This window comes from Notothenia coriiceps, unplaced genomic scaffold (assembly GCF_000735185.1).
Source record: "Notothenia coriiceps isolate Sejong01 unplaced genomic scaffold, NC01 NC01_scaffold00017984, whole genome shotgun sequence".
Classification (NCBI taxonomy): Eukaryota; Metazoa; Chordata; class Actinopteri; order Perciformes; family Nototheniidae; genus Notothenia; species Notothenia coriiceps.
The window spans coordinates 335985-339869 of record NW_011350685.1 but is presented as its reverse complement, the minus strand read 5'-3'; the positions used below and the strand labels follow the sequence as shown (position 1 = coordinate 339869).

General features: G+C 36.8%; 1 protein-coding gene across 1 annotated transcript; it reads right to left on the bottom strand.

Annotated features, from left to right (window-relative positions):
* Nucleotides 1-2231: 2231 nt before the first annotated feature.
* LOC104950752 (serpin H1-like) lies at nucleotides 2232-3418 on the bottom strand. Its single transcript, XM_010777311.1, has 2 exons — nucleotides 3152-3418; nucleotides 2232-3055 (listed from the first exon to the last, which is right to left on the bottom strand). The coding sequence occupies exons 1-2, from the start codon at nucleotides 3401-3403 to the stop codon at nucleotides 2753-2755; spliced, it is 555 nt and encodes a 184-aa protein (XP_010775613.1). The 5' UTR covers nucleotides 3404-3418; the 3' UTR covers nucleotides 2232-2752.
* Nucleotides 3419-3885: the final 467 nt, after the last annotated feature.

Below are 3885 nucleotides of genomic sequence, written 5' to 3'. Positions count from 1 at the left end.
GAATATAGGGCTTTCTCCTTGTAATGCAGTATTTTGACATGAATGTAATGCACTTCTTTCACCTCTGATCATCCAGTAAGAATATATGATTCTAAAATGGGCCTTAAGGCATAATGAGTACTTTTATTTCTGGTACAAAAGTATAACTTGATGCTAATACTTTTGGACTTTTACTTAAGTAACCTTTTAGATACAGGACTTTTACTTATAACAATTTAGTATTGCTAAGCAAAATATCTGAGTACTTCCTCCACATTATGTTGGGAATTATAATGGGGGTGGGCTCTGTGTTGATTGGGATTGGGGCATCAATAGAAAAATGATATTTTTGAGTTAAATTAAAATGGAGTTAATGAACAGGGCTCAGGTTTTAAAATACGCACACATTTTCAAATATGCAAACCTTTTTATACTAAAGAAAGTGGAACTACTTGTGTACTCACTGAATACACATTATCATGCGCGACTGTCCTACAGTAAATGATAATCACCATTATTTTTATCTTTTAAACAATTGAATAATAAACACGTTTGGTGTAACTGATCATAACCCAGCTTAAAGCACCCACCGACAGAGCATGGTTATTAAGACAGGCTCTGTTGTATGACACTGACACAAGCAAACAGGAAGTAACATCAGTAATAAAAGAGGAAATAAGAAGACCTTTAACCAGCAGTAACCAAAAGCGCATTTCGTGATCCTTTATCTCCCACCATTAAAGAGCATTTAACAACCACTCTTTCTTTAAACACTGCTCTTTGGGTAAATGCACAATAATAAAAGGTTTAAAAGGGTGAAGTCGTAATGTTAACAGCATTCTTTCTAGGGAAATGAGCACCTTTAAAAAGAAAATAAGAAACTCCTTCTTAATACATACAGGACTTAATTACACCGAACCACTAAAGAGGAGTCCATGCTTTGAAGCACTCATTCTAAGAAAATTATTGCTGATCATAATGCTGTAACAAAAAACTGAATTCCATTTGATTTCACTCCTGTTTTATTCAGTCCTGCATTGGTATTAAGTGTTCTTTTTAATCACAAGGCTATGTGTTACTCTGGTTTTACCTGGGAGAGGAAACTAGTATTGTGCTTATTTATTGTAAATCATGTATACATGTTTGTTTTGTGAAGCACTTTGAGTTACCTTCATGTATGAAAAATGCTATATTAATAAAGTTTGATTTGATTTGCAAAGTTATAGTGTTATTGTCAGGTCATTTTTGGATTGGATTAATTTATGGATCTATAATTAACAGTTAAATATAAGTTTTCCTTTGAATAATTTTGAAATAAGATACAGGCTGACATTTGCTAACTTTATGCCAACCATATAGACAATACTTCGATATATTAATTGAGTGCACATTTTTATTTTAAGCTTAAATAAATGTCTTATGATATATTTTTGCTTAATTACTCAATTTTTCCACTAGATGACAAACAATCATTGTTCTGTTATGAACCCAGTTGTCCACTAGATGGTGTGATACACTCAAAAGCTCACGGAACACATTGTTGTGACGATACAACTCTCATGTTTACTGATTTTATTAATCTCAAAATTAGTCTTCTCCTTAGCCAACTAGATTATAATATTCAGATCTTTTATTTAAACCCTTTCCAATAAATAATGAAGGATTTGCTCACTGTTGACTGTTATTCTTGTAGTTTTCATTGGGAACCTAATGTTGGATGTATGTGGTGTGGCACTTTGCTCATTGGCGCAGCTGCAGAACCCAGCTGGATGTTCCTAAATATTTTGTTTTGTCTAAATATTTACAGTTCATTGATAAAGATGCAATGTTTACTATGGCATCATTGCACCTCTATCACATTTCCTGCTGAAGTAAGGCTGCCCAGGGGGTCACACACAACCCCCCTCTCTAGAATGTTCTCATGTTATTTGGTTGGGTAATCCCACTGCAGGCAACAGACCTGCCGGAGGCTAAACGGCTATTGCAAACAGAAAGTCTTCTCTAACACAAAGGAACCATTTAAACAGAAAATATCTGAAACAGGGATGACACCTTTTTCTATATATGTATATATATCTACTTTTATTGCAAAAACTGGACATTTGTAACAGTGTAAAACCATTCAAGTTTGAAATTGTCAAATTATTTGCAGAAACATTGTTTTATAGATAAGTCTTAAATTGGTCACAATTTGGTTTGTTTACCAGTGTAGATGAGTGCATCCAGAGAGGATCAATAACCTTATATTAGCATTTCAGCCTCTTGGTCAAATATAAATATTGTAGAACTTTTGGTTGAAAGCAGTGCAAAGGATGTGCGAGAAATTGTGAACGTCCTTGGAGTTGACACATAAAAAAGTAGTGTGCTTTACAAACTTTTTGGATCACACTGCACAGCTCTACAAAAATAAGATTATTGTACAGCTTTTACAAACAAATATTAAGACTGAGACCATTTTTGTGCTGGCACAATACCAATACATTTACATTTTATGCAATAATCATGATGATCCTATTGAATTAAGTTTTCAGTGGGTATTGTGTGCTGCCAATGCAAACTAAAATGGGACATAGTGATATTAAATACTCATCAAGATAAAAAGGATAGGTGTGAAAAAGGCTTTGCTAACTAAACACAGGATGAAATATTTAAACACATCTCTTTAGCCGTGTCTTGTGGAATGCTGTCCGCCTGTGATGTGAAGGAATGCTCTAGTGCGAAATAAAACATATAGACAAAAAATACACACACCGTTAAGCTTTACTTTATATGGTTACAATTCATCTCTTATCTTGTCACCCTTTGGCCGGACCATCCTGCCGAGGAAGAGGATTGACTTGGTGCTCTCATCCTTCACGAGGAAGATGAAAGGGTGGTCTGCGTAGAACAGTTTGGGGTCTTTCAGCTTGTCTGTGCCGAAGATACTCGTGTCCATTTCGTTTCCATCAGTGTCCCATTCCAAGGCTGAGGCGTGGAACACACTGGACAAGTAGAGGTCCTTCTTCCCAGACATTTTGGAAAAGTCAGCTTTGGATTTGTTTACAGCATCTGTCAGGCCCAACTCCCAGAGGTGTTTCTATGAATGGGAGCAGGAAGTTCGTGTGTAATTCAAATTGTATAAAACAGCAATTAAATCAGAAGTAAAGAGATGTGGTCATCTTTAGTGTCTTACCTGCAGGTTATGACTGACTTCCATGCTGACTTTGGGCAGAGACACAGCTACTGCTGTCTGCTTCAGCGCACCCATCCACTTATCCAGCTGCTTCTGGGTCAGCAGCTTCTCCAGCCTTTCCAGAGATTCCACATGGTGGGGCATAAAGAACACCACAGTGGACTTCTTATGAGCCAGAGGTATGCTCAGGATGGATAGCTTATTAGTTTTGTCGTCAAGGAAGCCATAGAGACCTGTGGAAATAAATGACATGTATTAAACATAATTAGCATTATCTGCTAACAATAAAGTTTTGAAAACCCCTTACACTTTCTGTTGTAGACTCTTTTATATTGCTAAATGGTTCTTTTTCTGGTCATAAGATGTTTCTGTTTCTTTCTTTTCTTTGGTTCTTGCTCTTTCACTTAAATCCTAAAAACTTTGATCTTATATTTAAAACTAAGGTTATTACTACTCTTTCTATTTTCTCTTTATCCAAAACCCTTTCCCTCCATTTTATTGGAGGGAAACAGGTTTGCAGAGGGGCCTATTTCCAGCCGGGTAGTGTTATGCCGTAGTCACAGCGTACCTCCTTACCTCTCACCAATTCCAACTAAGGCCCCAGCGGGGACCTTGCTCCCTGCGCGCGCCTCTCTGTGTCTGTGTCTGTGTATTTGCATGTTCCGATTAACCCAGTCTCCCCCAAATTTTCTTTTTCTTTTGTGTCTATATCTACGCCGGGATCCGGAGTCGAG